At 45.5% G+C, this 24,767-nt stretch overlaps 1 protein-coding gene across 2 annotated transcripts in view; it reads right to left on the reverse strand.

The window, feature by feature from the left end:
• Window positions 1-439: 439 nt before the first annotated feature.
• The window catches only part of boc (BOC cell adhesion associated, oncogene regulated), a 32,087-nt gene continuing 7,759 nt past the window's right edge, over window positions 440-24,767 (reverse strand). Inside the window, exons 2-18 of one of the 2 annotated variants that reach the window (XM_080417926.1) lie at window positions 18,556-18,685; window positions 17,480-17,755; window positions 13,423-13,569; window positions 12,593-12,736; window positions 11,606-11,899; window positions 10,375-10,647; window positions 9,824-10,092; window positions 8,277-8,442; window positions 7,914-7,979; window positions 7,380-7,589; window positions 6,545-6,720; window positions 6,164-6,386; window positions 4,745-4,930; window positions 4,389-4,600; window positions 4,129-4,211; window positions 3,716-3,867; window positions 440-2,078 (exon numbers count right to left, since the gene is read on the reverse strand). In XM_080417926.1, coding sequence (XP_080274052.1) covers window positions 1,918-2,078; window positions 3,716-3,867; window positions 4,129-4,211; window positions 4,389-4,600; window positions 4,745-4,930; window positions 6,164-6,386; window positions 6,545-6,720; window positions 7,380-7,589; window positions 7,914-7,979; window positions 8,277-8,442; window positions 9,824-10,092; window positions 10,375-10,647; window positions 11,606-11,899; window positions 12,593-12,736; window positions 13,423-13,569; window positions 17,480-17,755; window positions 18,556-18,667 — 3,150 coding nt within the window. In that variant the 5' untranslated portion in view covers window positions 18,668-18,685 and the 3' untranslated portion in view covers window positions 440-1,917. Of the gene's footprint in view, window positions 2,079-3,715; window positions 3,868-4,128; window positions 4,212-4,388; window positions 4,601-4,744; window positions 4,931-6,163; window positions 6,387-6,544; window positions 6,721-7,379; window positions 7,590-7,913; window positions 7,980-8,276; window positions 8,443-9,823; window positions 10,096-10,374; window positions 10,648-11,605; window positions 11,900-12,592; window positions 12,737-13,422; window positions 13,570-17,479; window positions 17,756-18,555; window positions 18,686-24,767 lie in introns of both variants that reach the window. The other variant, XM_080417925.1, reaches the window with a different exon arrangement.

A 24,767-nucleotide genomic window follows, 5' to 3' on the forward strand; every position in this document is an offset into this window, starting at 1 on the left:
GTATAATTGTTTTTGTCTGATTTAGGGAGAGATTTCCAACAGGTTATATTTGAGAGACCTTCATGGGAGGCAGAAAGAAATATAAACGTTTTGCATTTATGGCATCCCCTGGTGGTAAGAAAGTAGGACTGCATCGCAAAGCTCAAAGTATCCGAAATGGCTTAAGCCAATTTAGATTTTTTTATGTAAAATTTTACAGGTTTAAAATGTTATAATTTCAAAACTGTATGGTTATTAAAAAAAAAATCTGCTATATGATGAATGCAATTCAGATTTCTCTAAGTTTGTAGGAGTAACGGGGAAATCCATCTCAAAGTTCAAAATGTGTGTTTGCAGTTATATGAAGGCATGATAACCATATTAACTATATGTTCAGACCAAGACTAGCAAGTCACATTTTATTGTACAAAGAAAGAAAATAGTACACAGAGGAATATGATTGATTTCATAAGCTTTATTTACATGCAATAGTGCTCCAGCCTGTGTAACCATAACAGCTACACCAATAAGGGAAATACAGATTCAGGAGCTCCTTCATATAGATCTCAGATGCCTCTGACAAAGGCTAATACTTATTCACCAGTTTATAAAGGGAAGAATAATACTGACGCACCTGTCAAAAATCCCTCACTTAGCAGTATTTTGGTGACCAGAAAAATGGTAAACAGAAGTGGTTTTAGTGTAAAAACTTTAATTCAGCTTATCTGTGACTGAGTAGAAAATGTCTTCCAGAATCTCTCCCATTCAGTGATAAAAAAAGGCTCCTAAAAAATAAATAACTATACAATATATAATCTCTTTTGAACACTACAAACTACTGAAGCAGAATGCTTTTATGTTGCATACATTTGTTAATACCGGTAGTTTGTTAATGATGCACAATACATTTGTGTTACTTCTATACACAATGGTAGACAGACAGATGTACCTTGAAATCTCGGTAAAGCAACACTTGAACATTTTATTGGTTTCGTTATCTGACATTTTCCTTTTCTTATAATCTACTGTATGTTGTAACTGCAATTGGTGGGAGATTTACTAAAAAAAGCATTTCACCCACTCTTTTACACCTGTAAACTTGTGTGATGTGACAAGAAGAAACTTTTAGTTGGAAGAGATGGGAGCAGCACAGAATTAAGCCTGATTCACACTTCGTCGCACGTAAAAAATGGCCGACCTACAACGTCACACAACGTGCCGCGGATGCATCGCGTTGTGAGCTTGTAGCTCTGCCATTTTCGGCGTGTGCGATGGAGCGTAAATTAGACTTTACAGCATCTGGATCGTCAAAGTGGTCCCTTTTGTTTTCTGCGTATGTAAAAGCTTTCATGCTTCAGCGAAAGTGTCATGTGACGACATGTTAAGACGAAAATGACTGAAAAAGCATTTACGCAAATCGTGTAGACACTTTCCAGTCGAAAATATGGCATTTTTGTCTAGCAGCATGACGCACAAGGTTTTTCCACTGAAGCATAAAAGCACTGACGTTTATACGTGAAGAGGGAGGATGGAGGTCTGCAAGGAATGATTTGAGGAGTGACGAGAGTCTATATCTGAAGGGCTGCTGCTGATGTACGCTCATGAGACACATTAGCTGTATTGACACGAGAGGAAGTCCCTTCCAGATTCAAGTTCCCCTGACTGATCTTCACATAAGGAATATCAGACACATTTCCCTCCCCAAGAAATGCAGACATGACTTGAGATTACAGCATGAGTACAGCATCACACCATCATACTCCCTTTGTCCATAATGTAGTGGGGAGTATGTGCTAATAGTCTTTTTTTTCAATATGAAAATAACCTTATATACAGTATAACAAACACTTTTTTTATGTACAAAAGCATAAATATATAAATATCTGTGATACAAAAATAAATACTTTTCTCTTTTTGCTTTTGTCCGACTCAAGCATCTCAAGCATCTGTTGAGTCCACTGTCCCATTGTCCTCGGGGGACGCCTCACTTGGGAGGATGCTGATGTCCTGTATTCCTGCATGTTGGGGTTGTGGTATTGTCGCTGACGCAGTGAAGTTCCCGTCATCCTCCACAGGTGACATCGGACAGGGAGCTGGCTCTACATGGACAAACGGGAGGAGATGAGGACAAGTCAGCAACTTCCTGCGTTGTTCGACATGGAATAACCTTCCATTGGCCATAAGAGATTGACCTACTTTTCCATCCTTCAAGCACAATAAAAAAAAAAAGTTACTTGATAACCAAACTTGCGACCATTCATAATCAATCCTGCACTTTATTTGACAACGTATCCTCTACTACTTGAAAGCAATACTGCACAACTCACTTTAGTATACAAATAACAACATATTTTGATGGGAATCGGCGGCCAAAAACATATCATTTTGGGGGTCCTTGACAAGAAAAAGTTTGAACACCACTGATAGCAACAATAGTTTTTCAGAGAGATACGTCCCCGGATTGAATGGGTTAATAGACCTAATCCTGTTGTGTTCTCTGTTGCAGTGAGGCTGGGTCCTGGCTTGAGACCACACACACTCTTGGGTGAGAAAGCTGGCACCGGGCCTGTCATTTGTTTTCGACAGTGGACAGTCTAATTTTGTGTTATTGTCACTCGGTGACCGAATTTACGATTTCCAGTTTACACTCAGCTGGGAGCCAAGAAGTCTCCATTTGCTACGTGGCCAATAAAGCTGCTGTTCATTGACCGAATGACCGTCCATGTCTTGTGTTCCCTCATTCACCCTTGGTTTGTGATGATTTGGTCACACTTTGCAAATTGTGTATAGTAGCAATATCAGACAATATTGTCCTGTGTCTTTAAAGTCAGGAAATTACTCTTTGGGCAGTTAGTGTACTAACTGGTACACATTTTAAACCCTCTATACTTAGTAAACTGGACATGAGCTGCCTCCATACTTGGTGTGCTCTTTTTCCCACAGACCAAACCTCTTTGCCAAAAAACGCTGATCTACATTACTACTTGTGCTTGTGGATCTGCTATTTTTGGTGAATGTTCACCCCCAGAATAGGGATGCTGGGGTGCTTAACCTGAGACATTTTCAACCCATCAACGTTTGAATACTTTTCATAACATCAGCCTATCCCAACGTCCCCCAGATTCATATGCTGTACATTTACCACAATGAGCTTCAGTGGTCTGGCATCATGACCAGTAGCAAAAAACCTCTCGCTGCCACGCTGCCAAGAGTGAAAACTCTCCAGTGCAGCTTTAGTGTTATTTATGTAAGTACTGGCGTTGAAAAACACTAGATGTTGGGCTCACTACATTCTACATGATATTAACATCATCATAAATTGTGAGACTAGTCATACTACAGATGTGTCAATGAAATGGACTATTTTATTCACTGACCAATTAGAACAGCACTTGGAATTGTAGGAGTTGAGGCATTAGATTTAGTTTGACTCGGTTCCACAGATACAGTACAGTACATATTGTGAAAATAGCCAAAGCTCTTGTAGCTTGAGCCGAAGCTTGTAGATTGACTATTTGCTCAATGTTTGCCTCTTTTTAAAATTATTTGACAATTTGGCCAGTGTTTGACCAGTTTTTATAGTATAGTTTGTTGATTACTTTTGATGGTATATACTTTTTTGAGGTATTAAAAAGGTATTAAAAGTCCTTAAATTGTGACTTCACTGTCATCTGGGTGGTTCTCAACCCACAGGTTGAGAACCACTGAATTAGAACGCCTCTAAGTGGACTCGTACCTTCAAAGCCATCCTCCTCTATTGTGTCCCCGTCGTAAAAGTTAGGATCACCCCCCAGGTCCTGTGAGCTGACGGGCTGACCGCAGGGGTCCAGGAGTTGAAGAGTGGAGTCATCAGGAAAGCAGCAATCCTGTCCATGATGCTCAAGGCCACTATGGGAGATAGTGAAAATAGTATTTTTGTAGATATATGTATATTGGAATGGTTTTTTATATTATATTGTATCGATATTGTAGGATGGTATATTGTGAATATGTGTCTGATGTATCACCAGTATGATGTAAATACCACTTGAATGTCAACAGACTTGCAGTGGACTTTTTTTAAACATTTATTGTATCCTAACATAACTGCACCATAATGTACAATCTTACAACGGTTACACTAGACAGACAATTCCCATTTAGATGTACCTGGGAGAGTAGCGGTAGATGGGCAGGTGTCCATTTGTCTGTGGCAACAATGTGTCACATTCCATATCACAATCCACTTCCTCCTGCAGAAAAAAACAAATACTGGTAAGTGTCTAGTTAAAAGCTACATAAGAAATGCCCATCAAATAAAAAGAGAATGCAGTCATGGGATTGATTTGAAGTAGTGTGGTAAGGAATGACAATCGACTGTATATATGATTACTTTAACTTTCCTTGACCTCTAATGAAGTATGGTATACCTGGTGCAGTCCTGGATGACAGTGCATGGGATAGTGGGGTTTCCCGTTGGGAGTGTATTCCCCATTAGGAGGATATACGGCGTGTGGCTGGGCCATGTGAGGGTCTAACGGGCAGTGGCCGACCAGTGCCAGCCCCTGAAGGGGAACCATGGTGTACTGGCAGGAGGACACGGGGGCAGCCACAGCCGGGAAACACAGGTCAGTCGTTTGTTCTGAAAACAATAGAAGATGGACACAATGACATTTAAACATTATGTGACACAGTCACACATTGTCACAGTATTAATCCATTAGGACAGGGAAAGCATAGACTGTGTAATATAAGTCTTGCCAACGTAGCATCGTTCTCAACTCACTCTGCTTGGCCCAAGCCCTCCACAGACAGAAGGGGATGAAGGCTACGATGATGAAGACGAAGGCACCCAGCACGACGCCCACGATGAGGTAGGGCAGGTCACTGGGCCGGGGCACCGGGCCACCGGCGTGCTCTGGCCCGTGAGATGGAGACTCGGACGTAGGAGGCCGATGTTGGTTAGGACGAGCTGAGGATGAAACAGGGGGTTAGTCGACATGATAGTTAAGAAATATGTGCACCATTACGTCATGCTATACGTTGTAACAAAAAAAGCCATACTGTAGCCTACTATGTCATCAAATAATGTCATACAGTATGTTGTAAAAGACGAAAGAAAAGTCAAATGAACTAACCTTACCATCGACTATACCATGGGCATTTGTTTTTCTTTTGTCCGCTAACATTTCTATTGCATTCTTTCTTTTTACAGTTTCAGTGTTGCGGTTACATATCATATACAAGTATTAATTTCATACATTTTATATATCCGATATGGTTGGTAATGTCATCTTGTTGGGTTCTGTATTCCATCAGTTTCCCCCAGTTTTCATTGAATAGTCTCTTGCACTCTTAGAATATGTATAATAGTCATATAGTATCTTATTCAACACCATCCAAACATTATCTTCCGATAGTTCCAGAATAAATGTGCATGTGTCCACAGCAGGGTTGTTGAACAGATAAAAGTCTCCCCCTAATCTTTGGGGTGTTTGGGGTTAATCTTCCTAGAGAACAGATGTTGGGTGACTTATTTTGTCGCGAGGCTACTCTGCACTTTTCTAAAGTGATCTGGTTTAGAGAGAAACGGAAACGGTCTGTGTGCGTGCATGTAGCCTACGTATGTGTGTTTGCAAATTACCAGATACAGTGGGCGGGCTCAAGCCCGGATCTGAGCAGTAAATAGAAACTAGGCTCTACACATGTACTGAGGGAAACCTGGTGACACTGGATTAAGTTTCATGTTCAGGACATTACAGTATATCCTGGGGTGGTTAGGAGATATGAGTCTGAAGTGTTCAGAGGCGGTATAACTGAACATGGATTAATCTGAACTTCATACTAATTAGGGAGATTTAGCACAGACCGCAAGTGATGATGGTTGGTAGCTTAGCATCACTAGCAAAGAGTTGCTAATGACAGGGCAGGATACATTAAAAGAAAGAGAAGCGGTGAAGATTAACAAGTAATGATTATGACGATGGAAATCTTTCCATACAGTTATATTTCCATAATCAAGGAACATGGACTTCTCAGAGAGTTTGTTTACTTACTTTAAAGGTTCGTTCGCAAATACCACCGAAAGTTTGAAGCCTAAAAAATGCCATTAAGGCCAGCACTAGTGTGTCAATAACCTAACAAATCCAGTGATGTACGAGCTCCAGTTAAAAGTCATGATCACATTCACAAAGAATGGCCTTACCTTTGGTCTCTAGGATCACCACGTTGCCGAACTCGCTCTCTCCTCCCTCGTTGAAGCACTGCATCTTGATGTCATAGGCCGTCTCAGGCTGCAGGTCGGTGATGGAGTGCCAGTAGCGGTCTCCCTCCACCACGTCCTTCTTATAGTCGCTGTCATTGTCGCTGTCCGTGGGCCGGTAGTAGATGTAGAAGCCGTAGATGGGAGTGTTGTTGTGTGGAGTGTACTGGTGGGAGGAAAAAAACATTTTACAAATTAGTCACATTTATCAGCATTTTCGTTTTAGTGAGCGCATACTTAAACTCTCTTGAATGGGTTCATTTTCATCCATCATCTGCATTCATTTGCACATACAGACTTTACCATATTCTCTCGGCTACTCACCGTCCATTTGAGGATGATGGTGGTCTCGTTGATGGCTTCGTTGTACGTGATGTACGGTCCATCTATAGGGCGTTCGTTGGTCCTCCCACCCACCACTGTGTAGGCCTTAGATGGGGCGCTGGGTGGACTGGAGCCGATAACATTCACCGCAACAACGCGGAACTTATAAGATGTACCTACAGGGAAGATAAATAGAACTCATTAATCTCTATTGTACATAATTTTTCTAGGTGCCACAGCTGCACACAAAACGGCTTTCGTTGTTGTGTTAAGTTGTGTTGGCAAATAATGACATCGGTTTGCTTTACGTTTTTCTTTAAAGAAATTAAGTGAAATGCTGATTGCAATCTGGTTATGGTTCTGATTGATGGCGGCAATTACTCAAATGACTATAACAACACTCATTATGTGGATGAGCCTCGGGGTCCTGGGAATGTAATTATGTAGGACAACATCATCATTGTAATTATATGGTACAACATCCTACGTGCACACAAAGACACACGCACATGGACAAACACAAGCTTGTGATGTGGCTGATGATAATGGCAGTGATGCAGTGCAGTCTTTTGAATAAATACGGTGAATAGCATAACCACTCTGGCCCTATTTTATACTTTGTCATGCAACAGTGTAGGGAATATAGCTGATCTACAAGCTCATAATGCATTGCAGCGTTGTGAGCTTAGTTTATGGATCTGATATTTTGGACAAAAATCAACTGTAATTTGTGAAAGTATTTGCCTATAATGACATGCCCAAAATAGGGACACCAGGTTTAAAGTGGCTAACGTGAGCCTGAAAACACCAGTAACCAGGCAGGGTGGACACCCACCTTTTTCAAGGCCTGTGATCTCCACGGAGAGACGCGATGGGGGGATGTTGGCCACAGCGGTCACCCAGTCCTCCCCCGCCTTCTTCACCTTCTTATATTCTACCCGAAAGGACTGGATGGGAAACCCGCGGTTGCCGCGTGGGATCCAGGTCACATACGCAGACGTCTCCGTCGCCGTGGAGATCGTGGGCTTGTCGGGGGCCTCGGGGGCTGCGGAGTAAAGAGAAGTCACGTCAGATATACACAAAAATGGCAATAAAAATAAAAATAAGAATCACCATTGTTGACAGTGGAAAAAATGACAATGCTAAAGAAGCAGAATACATCTACAATCACTTACTGTAATCTCATCCTTCAGTGAGGGAAATGAAAAGAGAGATTGAGAAATGCGTATGTTAGTTAGGAGAAGGGTTAGCAGTTGATAGCTATGAAGGGCATATAGTCGAGGTGAAGTTAGCACAGTAGAAACAGAGGATGTAACGGAGCTGTTAATCAGAGGAGACAGTACAGGCCTTGAGTGAGCAGATGACTTACGTGAGAGGCTGGGCGATGGAATAGCAGGAGTTTTTGGGGGATCGTGCCCTCCTGGACCCCTGCGACCTGTGAGGAAAACCCAGGTAAAACAATCAGGATAATTGAATTCAGGTGTTGTCTTCCTCCCACATAAACCACACATTTTTTTGAATGTCGTTAAGCCAAATTTAAAAGTGCATCTTGTATTTTATTAGGCTGTGGTTAAATAATTGTAATTATAACTAATAACTGTATTGCTACCATGCATGTGGAGAGACTGGAAGCATTGCCAGTGAGCTAGCAGTATGCTGCATGTGCCTGGAGAGCCTGTGTCTATTTCGTCTATTTATGTCGTGTGGCAGGTGCATCAGAAGGGTGCCTTACCTTTGCCGGTTCTGAAGGTCATCATGGCAGGCTGGCCCAGTCCAGCACAGTTCCTGGCAGCCATCTCCACCTCATACAGGCTGTCTGGCTGCAGCTTGGCCAGAGTCAGCTTGTGGAGAGAGCCTAAAATACTGCTGGACGTCCACTCGGCCAGGGGGTCTCCCAGCTGGAAGAGCAAAAGAAAGAGGGCTTAGAATGGAAATAACAGAGAGGGGCTAACTGCAGTATGTTATTGATGGCGCTGTCTCTAATAGAGCCCAACTGATAAGCAGATCTTTGAGTGCAATGCCAATCCCGGAGAGTCCTAGACCCCCAATTACCATGTTTTGACTGATATTTCGACAAAAAGTAATTTTTTTTTTACTGATGTTTCGACAAAAAGTGCAATTTATTTTTACTGACGTTTTAACAAAAAGTGCAAAATGTTTTAATCACTTCAAAAAGCAAAGAAATATAAACAAATAACTTTATTTAACCACTTAACTCTCTCAGTGCCAGACCCCGAGTTATCCCGAGTTTTAGGGTTATACCCTCAGTGCCAGAACGAGAAATCCCGAGTAAAATTTTTTTTTTTTAATTTTGAAAAAAGTGTTCAGAACCCAAGATATAATTATCTGAAGATTTGCAGCTCCATCCACTCTTTGTTTAACCTATAACTGAAAAAGGCTGTATCTCGCTTCCTAAGCACTTTTTTTTTACTTTGAAAAAGAAAAAGAAAAAAGTTGGCATGGTTCGCAATAAAAGAATATTTTCATTGGCACTGAGAGAGTTAACACATTGGGTGCCAGAGGTTTATTAAAATATTATACGTTGAGTGCCAGCATTTCTTCCATTCACTTGCGTTATACATTTCGTGCTGTGAGAAGCCCCGACGCGGAAATGCATGTAAACAAAGCGTGCGTGCGAGACGGCGGAGGGTCCCGACTAACGCCTGGAACAATAATATTTCCAACGCGACCCTCCATTGCAGCGTGATCGCCGATCGAAAACGGCTCGTTTCCACCACATTAAAAAGAAATGGAGATATTAAGCTTTTAATCAAGGAGATAACATTGAAAACGCCGACCGGAAGGATTTTTGACATGGAGCCAGATCCAGCCTCTTCTTCTCAGAAACTGCTTGGGTGATGTCAAAGTTTCGTTTTAGCGCCCCACGTGGCCCACATGTATAAAAATAGAATTGGGTCAAAAACGGTCCGGACCGTTTTCGGCACTTCTCGTTTGGACCCTCAAAAACGGTCCGGACCGTTTTTGGCATTCAATGTGTTAAGCACTATTCAAAAAGTTTCAAGCTTTAATCTACAAGCTCAGCTTGTACATGTGCTATTTGAGAAGTTTTTATGTTTTCATGTAATGACATGAAAAAATAGGGACACTAGATTGAAAGTTGGTTAAAAAGTGGACATATTAGCTACATAACTGCTAATACTAATGTACTAAGTCAAATAATATACATATCGTTCTGACTCTTGTCTCTAAACTATGGTTCTAAATATAATGCACTGATTTGTGGGTGAACCTGTCTTGCAGTGAGCTTTGTTGCAGTACCTTTCTGTACTTGACCATGTACTCCAGCACGGGGGCCCCTCCGTCATGACGGGGCCTCCAGGTGAGCTCATAGAAGTCAGCCTTGCCTGTGCGTGGCTGGCTCAGGATGATGGGGGCATCTGCTGGGGAGATTTGCCCCGGGAGTTCCGAGCAATCTAGGGGCAGAAGGGTACCAGAGGGCCCGGGCCTCACCGGGGGCTGCTCTCTGAGCACCTTGTCTGGACTGAGGGGCCGCAGTATTGAAGGCAACTTCCCACGTGATGGATTCCCTGCTAAAATAAGAAATAAAAACATGTTAAAAAAACACCATGAACGTCAACAGTCAGCATCAAAAGGCCTCTAGGGGGAGGTTTGCGATTAATTACAACACATGTTTTTGATGAATTTTGATGAGTACAAAGGACCCCAATGGAAATAAGCCATAGTGCTTTCTTGGCTTTAACATACTCTTAACAGACCTTGTATTGAACTGTACTTCCCTGTGCTTGTCTTTGCAAACTGTTAATAAAGTATTCAATCAATAAAAAAAACCGTCTGCTTGGGTTACGCACCGCTTGGAAGAGTGACGAGGCGGGCTGCCGCCTGCGAGCTGCCCACCCCGTTCTCGGCCATGCACTGGTACAGCCCGTCGTCCTGGGGGCCCACGTTGAACACGCGGAGCACGCGGGCCGACAGGCGGTGGCGTGGCGACGGGGCCAGGGGCCGGGCGTTGTGGAGCCACACCACGGACGGAGCCGGCTTCCCCCGGGCCTGGCAGCTGAAGCGCACCGTCTCCCCCCACGACACGTCCTGCTGCTGCAGCTCCACCGTCACCTGAGGAGGTTCTGAGAGAGAGACAGAGGAGAGAGGGTGGATTAGAGACACAGACTAGTGTGCATGGATGCTTTGTTTCTTTTGTACCAACATTGTGTATGTGTCTGGGCATATTTGCACTCGAGTGTGAATGCCTGCCTTTGTGTGTGTGTGTGTGTGTGTGTGTGTGTGTGTGTGTGTGTGTGTGTGTGTGTGTGTGTGTGTGTGTGTGTGTGTGTGTGTGTGTGTCTGCGTGTGCGTGTGCGTGTGTGTGTGTGTAAAGGTAGTATGACAGGGGTGTGGTAAGCCAGGCCAGCTAGTTGATGGTTGGCTGCTTGTGAATCAGGGGGAGGCAGCGCTCATTAGAGCTGCAAAAGTACTCTGGCTTTAATTAAGGCCAGCTGCTGAGAGACAAGCCCAGAACACACACACACACACACACACACACACACACACACACACACACACACACACACACACACGCTCACACACAAAATCACTGTAAAAACAGTCATCCATAACCTAGACGTACTCAATCAAGTCCTGCTGCTGCACACTAGCGTGCTGTCTCCATGCACTCATTCTTACACAACGCCACCCAGTCCTATAATGCTCACATGCACGGGTGTGAGCACGCGCATACACACACACACACACACACAACCCTGTGTTCTATGCCCGCCAAGGAGCCAGGAGTCTGGCTAATCATCAAATCCATGACGCAAATAAAACTCCACTCATGTAAAATCCTGCAGCCGGAGGCGTCCAAGTGAACATGGCTTTGCTTAAGCAAAATTAACCCAACTGCATAGTGAAAGCTGTGTTAAATGAATCCTTTCTTCAGAATATTATCAAACAGTCAAAACAAATCATTTGACGGAGAGAATATTAAAACCAGAAGGAGGACTTAAAGTACTTACTCCCAACTCTCGACACATACCTGCACATGTATTTATACAAAAACGTACGGGCCCTTGGCCTTTTACTTACCAAACACCTGCACGTCATAGAGAACGGTGGCAGAGGCGTCCGAGCCGATGCCGTTGTCGGCGCGGCACACGTAGGTCCCCGAGTCGCCCTCGCCTGCCGCGTCGATCAACAGGTTGCTGAGCAGGAAGCGCGTGTTGTTATGAGAGCGTAGGTCCTGTCCGTCCTTGGCCCAGGTGACATGCGGGGTGGGGAAGCCGCTGGCCACACACTCCAGCACCAGACGCTGGCCCTTGGTCACCATGATGGAGCGAGGTGTTGGAGGGTAAATGATCCGAGCAGCCTCCGACGTGGAACCTGGCCAGGGCAAGTGAACTTACACATTAAAACCGGGAAAGCATCTGTGTCAATTTAGATTTTTGTCTATTCAAAACTAGCAGATATACAAGTTCGGCACAAAGTGACGTGCTTGAAAGTATGAGAACCACTGATATAGAAGTCATTTGTAGAATCGGCCTCAGGTCTCAATGGATTAAGGCTCTTTTCGACTACAAGAACTAAGTGAACTGTGCCGTGCCATGAAACGTATTTCACAGGTTCTGGATCTGTTTCCATACACTACGGCTCAGGTTCAGATATGGTTCTCAGGGCCTATTTTGGGCCCTGCTCAGGTGGTGGTTCCAACTCTTAAGTTCCGGGAACGCAGAACTCATACTTTCAAATTATTTTAAAAATAGCAACAACAAAAAAAGTGAGCTTGTAGATAATTTATTTGCGCTTTTTATAAATGAATTCTTATTATGATGAAAACCCCATAGTGATGTTATTTTTGAAGAGCATCGTGGTGATATTAGGCTTTACGAGCAAGTCACACCTTGGATTCCGCCAGTCCAAGTTTTACCCGATATGATTATTTATGGACTGTTTAGTTGCATGTTCAACAACACTATGTCAAATAAAAATGTATATAGTACATTTTATACATGATAATGCATTACAATGTGCACAGGTGAAAAGTAGGCAATGGTGAATTGTGTGTGGATGACTCACGGCGAATGCGCAGTCGGTCAGCCGAGGTAGAGGTCTTGACCTCGTGAGTGACAGGGTTGTAGGCAGCACACTTGTAGGGCCCCTCGTCCTCCTGCGTGGCGTTGGCGATCTGCAGGTTCCCTGATGGCATGATGAGGTAGTTCCCTACGAGCGAAAACACATAATTAGCCTTTTAAAACAAAAACAGTACACACAACTAATCCACACATAAGCCACGGCCAGGCCAGTGTGACGGTTTATTCTCGATTACAACGATACAGTCAAGTTGTTTCCATTTTCAATCATCTCAAAAGGGGAAGCAGATCAGTGTTGTTATTCAAACACAACAGATAAACAATGGGTCGAATGAGTAGAGAATACCCGTATTGTAGGAGAGGCGGAGGGTGTAACATGAGTGAGATGTGCCATTACAGTGCGGCTTGTCAAATACACAACTTGCTCTGTCAGCATCTGCCACACGGTGGCACCGTAGAGTTTGACCAGGAAGAGGCAAGGAATGCTTCTCAGTATGGTACTCATTTGCTTCCAGATAATCTACAGATATCAGTACCTACAGCTCCCGGGCATCATCAGCATACCAGCTCTTATTTTTTTTTATCTTTCTCTCCGCCAGACAACTTAGAAATAAATGGTTGAAAAATAAACAAGAGTATTCCCATGTTTCAACCTTCTGCAGATAACTCCCTTATTATCGTTGGTTTTATGATGGCCCTGATAGTGCTGTAGCTGTATACTGTAGCATTCCAGTATGTCACGAAGAGAGATAGTGAGGAGGGAAACAGCTAGCGAACAGCCACCAGAGAGCAGGGAGACGTAGTTCAGCGCCGTACCTTTGGAGGTTTCCAGCCATTCCTGTTTGACGTTGTAGCGGACATGGGCCTTGGGCTGGCTCTCCGGGAGGTGACACTCAATGACGGCCGTGTTCCCTTCGTCCACTTCAATCTCCTGATAGTCATCAGGCTCAAAGTCACGCATCTCTGCAACGCACACACACAAGGAAGACTAACGTCAACCCACAGTCCATACCGACACATTATCTACCTGTGATTATCTAATAGATAATATCTATCATTTATTTATCTGTCATCCTAATGCAGTGTGAATTACATACAAGACAATATACTGTACATGGTCCGTATAGAGCCTTAGAAGTGGAAAATTACAATTATTACAGTTCTTCTGTACAATAATACATTTCAGCAGTTTTGTAGCATTGCTATAGCTTATCCTGGCAGTGATACATTTGGATTTTATTAATTGTGTCTATAAATACTATAATGGGGGAAGAGGCCTGGCCCTGGCTGGCTGGCTGGGTTCAGGTTCTATGGGAACAGGACGGGGGAGTGGGATTACTGGGGGCCATGTGTGCTGTGACTCTATCCCACAGACACACAGTCTGCGTAGGCACAGACACTCATCTGACCCCCGACCCCTAAGCCCCCATATGGGGGCCTGGAGGCCTGTACACGGGGTCGAAGGTGAGAGGTGTCCACCCTCTAGAGTTTCAGGGAAAGATAACCGGTTTGGATTTTGCGAGGAAACGAGCGCAGCTACTCGGAGAAACAAAACAAAAACACAACCTACGAGTGGCAAAAAAACGCCGCCATTTTGAAAACGAAAACCACAAAAAAAGTAATACAAGAGAGGCAGTGATGGAGTGTAAATTAGTGAGGGGAACGGGGGGGAGGGGAGTGAGAACGAATGGGTGTGTGAAAACTTTGTAACAAATGATCATACCCGTCGTGAAGGAGTCCAAATGTGAAATGGAAGGTAAATAAAATTTCCCCTAGAACCTAATTAAATGTCGACCAGCCTTTGTTGATTTATTCCTGACAAACATGGCCGCGCTCCACTCTTTCCAGAGGTGCTAGTGGCGGGATTGTTTTTCTTGGACCGTCGACTCTCTCTGGCAAACAGGCCGAGAGAGAGAGAGAGAGAGAGACCCAGTAGGGCTGGTATAGACATAAAGACAGCTGACGAGACTTTGTACACAGTTCTAGCTCAACGAGCAAAGTTTAGTTAAGGCCACGGCATCTTAACTGATAGGGAGACCGTTGTGATTCGACTCAAACGCGCTGAATAAACACCTTTGCTGCGGTCGACTGGAGGTGGAGGATGTTTCCCCCATATCTGATCTATACACCATGCATGCTGGATCTGTCCCCCTGTTCCGACTGTCTGGGGGACTTTTAATGGGACTACCCACATACATACATACAGAGTTACAGACATACACACATTATAGCTTCGACTCCGTTCCAACCTCTAGTCCAAAAGATGAGAATCCCAGGACATGTCACACAGAGTGTGTGTGTGTGTGTGTGTGTGTGTGTGTGTGTGTGTGTGTGTGTGTGTGTGTGTGTGTGTGTGTGCGTGCGTGTTTCTGTGTGTGTATGTTGGGGGGGTGGAGCCTGTGACGCTCCATTTGCTAAATCAATCAGTTCTTGTTTTTACAGCCACCCTTTCACACACACACACACACACACACACACACACACACACACACACACACACACACACACACACACACACACACACACACACACACGCACACACTGCTTCTACCAAATTCCTCTAGTTACACCTTTTAACTACCCCCCACCACCACCTTGCATCCTCCCACCCCGCATCAAACCCACCCGCACCTCCCCGCGTCCTCCCACCCCGCATTCTTCACAAGAACAAGCCCCGCATGGGTGCCTCTCAGGTGTGTGCGCATACATGTGTGAGCTTGCACGTTTAACGTTTTGTGTGTGTGTGTGTGTGTGTACGTGTACGTGCATCCTTCTACTGGCCCCATGCGAGAAGAGGATTGATGGTATTTATAAAGTGAAGCAGACCTCCCACCCCAGGACTGCTTGGCAAGGCCGACTTTAAATATTTCTAAAAAGACAGTGCATCCATCATCTTTATGTGGTGGGGGGGGGGGGGGGGGGTGCGTGTGCGTGTGTGTGTGTGTGTCCGTGCGTGCGTGTGTGTGCATGTGTGTATGTTGTGTTGTCAAGTCCAGTATAGCACGTTGTGCATCCATATTGTGTCGATTCTCTCTCTTTGTGTGAGTTTGTCCGTGTACGGGCGGTGCAAAGGGACCTTGGCTGTCTACAAAGGAATTCAAACAGGGAGTTTTAAATAATGCCTAAACAGTTAGGATCCCTGTGGGGGAGAGAGAGTCCAGACTAGATTCTTTAGAGTCAAATAGAAGGGAGGGCTTGGAACCAAACTATCATGCATACATACATACACGTACACACACAGGGCCTCAGAGGAAACATATGCGTATATAACTAAGAGGGAAACTATACGCAAATAAAAATAGAGTCACATTCACACACTCCCTGCAGAGGGGGACCGCTTTAGTGGTTTGGGGGTAGGCGAGATAGAATGTCATTATTAAATTAGAGGGGGACAAATAGTCTGGCTCCGTATGTGGTTACCTCAGTCCGATTCATAAGACTTATCAGACCTCATCTGTGACATGCAATGCCTTGTGCGCGCAATATGATGTTTGTCCGCGACACTCCCCTCTCTGCACTCGCTCTCATAAACACCTAGGGCTTGACAGGTGACAGCTTGACGTCGCCAGCAGCGAGAGGAAGAATGAAAAAAAAAGGGAGCGAATAAGGAGAAAAGAAAGCGAAAACAGAGAAAGTGAAAAGATGAGAGGTGGGGAGGGAAGAGAGAATGACAGGGTGAAGAGCGAAAAATGTGTTAAGGGAGAGAAATGTGCGTGTGTTGTGAGGTTTACGGAGGACTTCAAGGAGACAGAGAATGTGACATCACGTCTCATCGTGTGTAAGGATCCTGTCTCAACTGGCCTAAAGCACCTCCTGCTTCTCAAGCCAAGGCAAACTTATACATGCACACTAAACAACACAGTTGGTCAAATGACTGAAGTTGTTTGCGGCCTCTGTCTATATTCAACATGTGCTTGCCTGTATACTTTAGTATAAGACTGTGCTGCTCGCCGAAAAATCTGCTATTTTTGGTGAACAGCATAGTCATAGGCATAAGTGGGATATTCACTCTTATGTATGCTCATCCTTTTTACCTTTACCTCGCACACGCACACGCACACACACACACACACACACACACACACACAACCTATCCCCCCCCTCTCACAGAGCAGTCCCCTCCCCAATTATGGGGGACTATAATTCCTGCCGAGCCCTGCTGTCGAACCCTGTAGAGAGGAATGTGGTGTTGTGGGGAACAGAGGAGCAGAGGGACAGTGGGAGGAGGAGGGGAGGGGGTGCAAGCCCACATTCTGGCCCCTAGCCCCACTCTGAGTGGCCCCAGCCCTAGGGTCCCCTCCACAGCTCAGGCTCAGGTTACACTGCCTCAGCCTGCCTGGAGTCCCCTGATACGTATCAAATGTACTACACACTCACTCCAGCGCTGCCCTAAAATGTCTGCATCTAGAATCATTTCCTTTAGCTGCCATTAGGTCAAGACATACCGAGGGGCTTTTTGTGCGGTTTAATGTCGACGCTGCACAAAAGCGGTTCCAAACCAACAACCGCAGATCCACCTAATGAATACTGCCATCATCACTGATCCACAGTATGCCGAGAGCCCATTATGCTGGATTTCAACCAATAAGCATCTAAACGGTAGCTGTGCCTTTTTTTTATATAGTCAGCAGAATAAGACTAGTCACTAGCAGTGGGGAAAGTACATGGTTTACTTCTTGAGTAGTAAACAGTCGTCTGACCATGGAGCATTGTGACGAAGTCTAATTGCGCTTTTGTTCCCAATCCAAGGAAAATTCAACTCTGAGGCACTCTCTGGTGAATATTCAAAGGAATCCTTTGAGTGTTCAATCTCCTTTGAGTGCGTTTCATTTGTTTTGTTTTGTTTATCTTAGTGTGGAGTGTGGGTACTCACTGGCAGCGGTGACGTTAGCAGGCACACTGGCCAGGGCTCCTGCGCCGGTGCTGGCCACACACTGGTATCTGCCCAGGGTCAGGTTGGTGAGAGCGGGGATGACAAGCACGCCGGCCCCCAGCCGCGTGCCCAGGTCGCCGTCGGCGAGCTCCTGGCCATTGAGGCGCCAGCTGATGTTGGCGGCGGCGGCGGGGCTGGCGCTGCAACGCAGGGTCACACTGCCTCCGAGCTTCTGGACCACCGACAGGGGCTCCTCGACGAACACCGGCACCTCGTCTGACAGAGAGGAAGGAGTTATGGGATACGCGGTCAGCACAGCCGAAACAATGAACGCATACAGTCGGCTGAATATGAATCTGTTTGCTTTTCCTTGTACTGTGCTCTCAATGAAGAGTCACGGACGATTCTGATCAAAACATGAATTTGAGGCAACAAGAGCCGATCAGCTACATATTTGTTTACATGTTAAAACACGTCAGGCAAGCAGCACTCGTTGGCAGACAGCAGCCACAAGTAGAGAAAGAAAAGTCAGAGACACAGAAGGTGAGAGGAGAAATAGGCAGCAGAAATCAGAGATAAACAAGTAAAACAGACAAATGCTCTAGGGCAGTGGTTCTCAAACTCTTTCATGTCAAGGACCACCAAATGTATTTGAATTTGGCCGCGCCCCCATCTGAAAGTGTTTTGTGCCAGGGAACCCCAGAAGAGAAGATGTGTGTTAAAAAATACATCTAAATTATTCAAAATGTTCCAAACACATTCAAGATGCTTCTAAAATGTACAAAAAATAGCAGATACCAGTGGGCTTTTATATATCTGCTATTTTTAAATAGCCACGCTAACACGTTTTGCTGGGGACCCCCTGGTACCCCTTCAAGGACCCCTGGGGGTCCCCGGACCCCACTTTGAGAACCACTGCTGTAGGACATGCAGATGCACTGCAAAGTCCAGAGTGTCAATTTAACCCTTGAGAGTGTAGAAATGGACCTGGATCCAAGCTAACACTGACGGCCAGCCAGGTGTAAGCCTATCACTGAATGGAGTTAAAAGTAATTGTCTAGAGATCAAGTACTCACCAGAGAGACAGGTACCACCCTGTAGGCAGCACAGCAGTACTGCACCCAGAGCACACAGCACTGAAGCCCTTCTCTTTTTCATCCACGGAGTCCAGTCTAGCGTTCCAGACATTTTCCATACACTACCCCCCTGCAAAACACAAAAACACACACAGGCCAGTTACACAGGGTCACTTACAATCTTAGTGTACTCATAACAAATAGTGTAAGTCAAGCCTCACCAAGTGAGAAGAAAAAACACATACACATGCACATAGCACACAGAGGCATGCTCCCTCACTCTTCCTCACACACACACACACACACACACACACACACACACACACACACACACACACAACTACTGACAGTCTCCTTGGCAACACACAGATGATCCAAACACATCCAAACGCTTGCCCTCTTGTACCATGCACATGGCAGAGGCTTATCTACCTCACACACACACACACACACACACACACACACACACACACACACACACACACACACACACACACACACACACACACACACACACACACACACACACACACACACACACACACACACACACACACACACACACACACACACACACACACACACACACAGGCAGCGCTTGAGGACACTCAGCCCAGGTGAGGTGGGCAGGCGGTGCACAAACCACAGCAGCAGCACTGACTCCAGACACAAATACAGCCTTTCTTTTCTGTCAGCCCTCATCGTACCTCTCTGACCCCATCTCATCTCCTCTCTTCCTCCCTCCCTCCCTCCCTCTCTCTCTCTTTCTCTTTGCCCGTACCTGCACCCATCATGACTGTGCTCATCAAAGGGGCGCCCTTATTCTGCGGGCCGTAACCTGACCTCCCCCCCCCCCCCCCACACACACACACTCAGGTGTAACCGATACAGGTAGAGAGTCTGAGGGGAGAGGGGGGGGGAATGGGGGGGGGGACACACAGAGCATGCATTCAGTGCTCAGCACAAAGAACAACTGATCAGAGGGAGGTGGAGGAGGGGTGAGGGATATAAGAGTATATCACAGCAATGAGTGGGCGCGCAGTAACATTTCACTGTGACCGTACGTGTGTAGTACTGTGTACTTCAATAGTCGAGTGCTTTGTGTACTAGCGGCCAGCGGGGGAAATGGAGACGACTTGGGGCCAACAATAGAGACGAGAGCGTTTGAGACAGAGAAACAAAACGAATGGTAATATTAAAAGTTAATGCAGAGAGAGAGAAAAACTACACTAATGATAATGGTCTGTCTATTAACCAGTTCATGTACACGGTAGAGAGAGACACTAAACTAATGGTAACCGTCAGTCTATTAACAGTTAATGTACACAGAGAGAGAAACTAGACTAATGGTAATAACCAGTCTATTCCCAGTTAATGCAGAGAGAGAAACTAGACTAATGGTAATAACCAGTCTGTTCCCAGTTAATGCAGAGAGAGAAACTAGACTAATGGTAATGGTCAGTCTATTAACAGTTAATGTAGAGAGAGGGGAGCTTTGCTCTCTCCCTCATTGCTCTGCCCTGCCAAGTTTCCCAAATTCTTTGCTGTCAGGTTAAACTAACAACTTCCCGTCAGGATGAGGAGGGTGGTCCATAGCTCCCACACTGACTCTCCCTCTTTCTCTCTCTCTCTCTCTCTTGCTCTCTTTCCCTCCCTCTCCCTCTCTTTTCACTCCCACTCTTTCTCGTCACACACATACACGTACATGTAGTCATGCATGCACATACTCATGGGGATAGGTTGTCCTGCATCTATATACTTAGAGAAGACTTTCTCACATGGATTTGGCCCGATTCTATTATTGCAAGGGAATGATTGATGAGCCTTCGGGCTTCGTGACAGAGATGTGGCCAATACACACAAAAACACACACACACACACACACGCACACGCACACACACACACACACACACACACACACCAACAAGAGAGGCTAAAGAAGGACACCGAAGAGAACGGAAACTATTACAGTGCAACTTCATCTAATGGCACCAGTGAAAACATTTTCCTTGGTTGCCAGGCGGATTTATTAAAAATGAGCAAGCCAGTTGGCTAATGAAAAAAAGCTGCTAAAGGCATGACTACTGCCAAGCTAAACCCGAGCGCTATTCTTTGCATTTTAATTACATATTACAAATAACCAAAACAACTCCTGCACGGCTTATTCTCATGGTATAAATAGCAATAGACAACTGCTCTCTCTCACACACACATACACACACACACACACACATGTACACGTGCGCGCGCGCACACGCACACACACACACACACACACACACACTCTCTCTCTCTCTCTCTCTCTCTTAGTCGGTCATTCACTCACGCCATCAGTAGTGGGCTGGCTCAGTAAACAAACAGTGTGCTACTGTGGAGCTAGTAGCTAGCATAGCTGCCTCCTGTGGCTGCTGTGGCCAGGAGCGCAATGGACACGACCCAGGACAGCTGCCCGTAGGAGACACACAAACATCTGTATCAAGCACCTGTCCCCAACTGTTAAGGCCCACTAACTGTGAACCGCACTGTTGACTCTGCCAACTAGACTCTGTACACACATAGTAGGTATACTGTGGCATGGCCATTAAATGCACATTATCAACATCCCACATCATTTTTAATGCCTGCTCAGTGTTTTCTGGCACCTGTCTTCTATTTTGCACACACACACACACACACACACACACACACACACACACACACACACACACACACACACACACACACACACACACACACACACACACACACACACACACACACACACACACACACACACACACACACACACACACACACACGCGTTGGTTTTGCAAACTTTTGGGACACTGCATGGCATTCTTGATTTCTCCATACCCTAATCTTAACCATCCATAACCAATCAAACAGATCCAACACTAACCTTACAAAACTGAGGTAAAAATCAAATTAGGGACACCAATTCTGTCCTCATTTACGTCACCAATAAATTTTGATGTCCAAAACCTGTCTCAGAATGTGTCCTATATGTCAGGAACACAAGCCTTGTGATAATTATTGTATTGTGTATTGGAGGGACCTGGCTTGTACAGCACTCCCCCCTCACTGAGCCTGTCTGTGTGATTCATTAGTCAGCTGGGTCCTGTGTTTGCTTAGCAGATACCCTGTCTCAAGATGAAAAGTTGGCCTGACATCTATGTCCAACTTTTTCCATCCATCCATTCCAGGCCTGGAGTCACAGAGAGAGGCAGAGAGACTCCTCCGCAACAGCGAGACTGATAAAAACCAGAGCATACACACAGACGGCTCCACTGATTTAGGACTCACCAGAATGTGTGTGTGGGTGTGTGTGGTGTGTGTGTGTGTGTGTGTGTGTGTGTGTGTGTGTGTGTGTGTGTGTGTGTGTGTGTGTGTGTGTGTGTGTGTGTGTGTGTGTGTGTGTGTGTGTGTGTGTGCGTGTGTGCGTGTGTGCGTGTGTGCGTGTGTGTTACAGTCTTTACACCGAGGCACAACTTTGCACGGCAGCAGATACTTTGTGGGAGTAGCTCCGTGGTTTCTGGAGAACATAGTTGTGTGTCAGTGAGTGCTGAGGAAAAGGAGTGGTGAGTTTCTGTGAAGGCATTTGAATCAGTCTGTTGTCTTATGGGAGTAGTATGATAATATGAATTATGGGTGTTATCATGGTACGTGTTCCCATACTTAGAGGGTACAGTGTTGCATAACTTGACAAATGGTGGTACATGTACAGTAGGTGTGGGGGTGTGCCTCTGCTGTAAGAACTTTTTAAAATAGTGCGTCTATGCATGAGGACTTGGGTTTGGATGTGAAAGTGAAAGAAAGGCAAAACAGGGGTCCTGGGGGGGGTTCCAGGGGGTCCCTGGCAAAATGTGTTAATATAGGATCACAATAATTTTAACCACTTTAACGTTTTATACTTTGGCTATTCAAAAATAGCAGATATACAAGCTCTGCCTTTGAAAACATATTTTTTTAAAGCGAACACTCAAATCTTTGCTTCTGGGGGTCCCTGGAAAAAATATTTTGAGATGGGGGCCGCAGCCAAATACATATCATTTTGGGGGTCCTTGACATGAAAAAAATTGAGAACCACTGGTATAAGAAAGTAATGTTGGGGGGGGCATGTATCTCAATATATGGGCCCATGGTGTGCATGGGTATGCAATGCATGCATGTCCACAACATGCCTGTGTGTGAGAGAGAGAGTCACTCGATTAACGTTTATTATGAGCGTGCTTACGTGAGGAACCGGGGCCCCTGGTTTCCCCTGGGGGGCCACTGCCCGGCCCCATTGTCCCCCTGCCTCCGTGGATAAATTCATTTTGACAACCCTGCTAATTGGATAAAACCACGCCGGAGCCTCCTCCCAGAGCTCTCACATTCCATCTGCTTTCTGGCATGGAGAAGAGGACGACAGTGAGGAGCAGGAGGAGGAGGGTGGAAGGGAAGAGAAGGGTAGTAACTCCTCCTGAGGAGTTGAGCTGTTGAATATTTATTACCCCCCCCACAAACACATCTCATGCCTCTCTCCATTTCTACCCACCATTTTATGTCCTCTTACAACCCCCACCCCCACCCCTTCTTCGGGGTTCTCCAAACACCACAAAGCTCCCACCCCCCCTCTTTAGATAAACACATGCGGTGTCAAGTGTGAGGAGTGCCGGGGTTCAACCGCCCCCGGGCCCGGCCCGCGGGCCCACAATGCCGCTGCCGCATAGCTGCCATGCGGGAGGCCGGTTGCCCCGGGCGACACTAACAGGCAGAACGCACCTTAATAGAGTGTAGAGTCATTGTAAAGCAGTGAGCCGGCACGCAGACAAAGGCCCCCGCGGACCCCCGGAGAAAAGGGGAGACGCTACTCTGAAGGGTCCCGGGGAAGAGCTGATGGGTCCTGCTCAATGGCCAAAGAGGAGAGAGAAGACGAGGGGGGGGTTCAATGACCACGAAGTTTGAGAGTAGAGTGGAGTAGGGCTTTCGGGATTGATGTGAGATGGGTGAAGGGAGGAAGGGGGGCTACTAGGTGGAAAGTTTGAGGGGGGGGGGGGGGGTTGTAGTGGGCAGAACGGGAATCCGAATTAATAGGGAGGATGTCAACTGGCAGGCGAGCAAGAGGAGAGAGCTGCCTGGTCAATGAGAGGGTGTGTTTGAGGGAGCGCGTGTTAAAGACTGTCCCTGAATGTCCCCGACAATATTTCCCCCTGCACTCTGTCAATGTGTTGCGCAGGGGGGTTGCGTTGAAGAGGAAAGAGTGTAATACTGACTGGCTCGAGTACTGAACAAACACCACAACAACGTGCCAACACAGCGCTACAAGCACCACTACAACCACCGGTGAAGACAAGAGAGGCAGCAGGTTTTATAGTCAAAGGACGACTTCACCCATTTTCAACCTATCTTCATATAATTGGTCCTCACTAAATGCTCATTATAATATGGTACCATTTTTGTCTACTCTGTCTGTGTCTCAGAGGAAGGCTGTGGACAGTTCAGAAACCCGCCTACCAGTGACATCATCGATGGGTCTTTCTATTCCTGGAAAGTTAGCATGCTATAATGGATGCCATTGTTATTGCGTTCAAAAAAATCTAAATAAAATTTAGAAGAAAAAAAAACCTGCCTAATGATGATGTCACTGGTAGGCGGGTTTCTGAAGTGTCCACAGCCCTCCTATGAGACACAGACCAAGTAGGAAAAGAATTGGACCATTTTATCATGAGCATTAGTGAGGACCAATTATATGAAGATAGGTTGAAAATGGGTGTAGTCGTCCTTTAAGAGTTTCAACCTTTAGAAAATATGGCCGCCCATTATCTTTACCAACTGAAAGACATTACTTTGGCAGCACCATCATCTACATAGATCTCCTTCTTCTAACACTGGGCTGGGTGGCACTGTGTGTTTTGTGGGCATTTTGCTGTAGTCGTCTACTGATTTCTACAACATAAAGGGTTAAGACCCTGGAGAAGAAACTTGGTGTCTGAGAGAGATGTTTTCATTTAAATGTGATTTGTTTTGGTCAAATATAATATAGGAATAAAAAAAAAAGTTATTTTTGTCACTCATCAGTGATCACTACATCTGGGACTGTGCTGTGACTGTCCACTTAAAACGACTTAAAAGCTGTACTGTACTTCATACACACATGCAAACACTTTGGCAAAGACCAGATGCAAAAAATCTATTCTCAACTATCGCTCCACTATCTTGGGCCTGAGCTT

The sequence above is a fragment of the Gymnoscopelus braueri genome (assembly GCF_963280865.1).
Source record: "Gymnoscopelus braueri genome assembly, chromosome: 21".
Classification (NCBI taxonomy): Eukaryota; Metazoa; Chordata; class Actinopteri; order Myctophiformes; family Myctophidae; genus Gymnoscopelus; species Gymnoscopelus braueri.